The following is a 549-nucleotide window of genomic DNA, read 5'->3' on the forward strand; positions in this document are numbered from 1 at the left end:
AGTAAAGAATCACAACCCATCTGCAAAATCAGCTGTCCAGTATGGGAGCTAAGCAGTTGCTTCTCCACAGAGAAGAGCTCCATAACCTCTGCCTTAGCACTAAGTGACTGTGGGTAGAACAGATGGACACAATCACCATCAAAATCAGCACTGAGGGGACTACACATCAGAGGGTTAATCTTCACGGTGTTATCTTCATGAACATACACCCGAAGCGCTTGAAGAGAATGCTTATGTGTCGTCGGGGGTCGGTTGATAAACACAACATCCCCATCCATGACCTTGCGATGAACAACCTGCCCAGGTTTAAGCACAGTGTGATCCTTGGCTCCATCCCTTAAAGAATAGGTCGTAGAACCTTGAGTATAACTCAAACACAACTTGTTGTCTACTAACTCCTGTAGATAACTTATGTTGTGGACACTAACCCTTTCCTCAAAAGTGATTCTCTGCGCAATTTCAATTGGGATGCCTACCTCATTCACATCTCTGTACGCATCTCCAGTGATGACGCTACGGGAAGAGAAACCTGAACCCTTTCGGATGAAA

General features: G+C 45.4%; 1 protein-coding gene across 1 annotated transcript in view; it reads right to left on the reverse strand.

Moving 5' to 3' along the window:
• LOC104788861 (DNA-directed RNA polymerase V subunit 1-like) overlaps positions 1–549 on the reverse strand; it is a 9,335-nt gene that overhangs the window by 5,288 nt on the left and 3,498 nt on the right. The window contains exon 8 of the mRNA XM_019245191.1: positions 6–542. Coding sequence (XP_019100736.1) covers positions 6–542 — 537 coding nt within the window. The remainder of the gene's footprint in view (positions 1–5; positions 543–549) is intronic.

Source organism: Camelina sativa, chromosome 5 (genome assembly GCF_000633955.1).
Source record: "Camelina sativa cultivar DH55 chromosome 5, Cs, whole genome shotgun sequence".
Taxonomy (NCBI): Eukaryota; Viridiplantae; Streptophyta; class Magnoliopsida; order Brassicales; family Brassicaceae; genus Camelina; species Camelina sativa.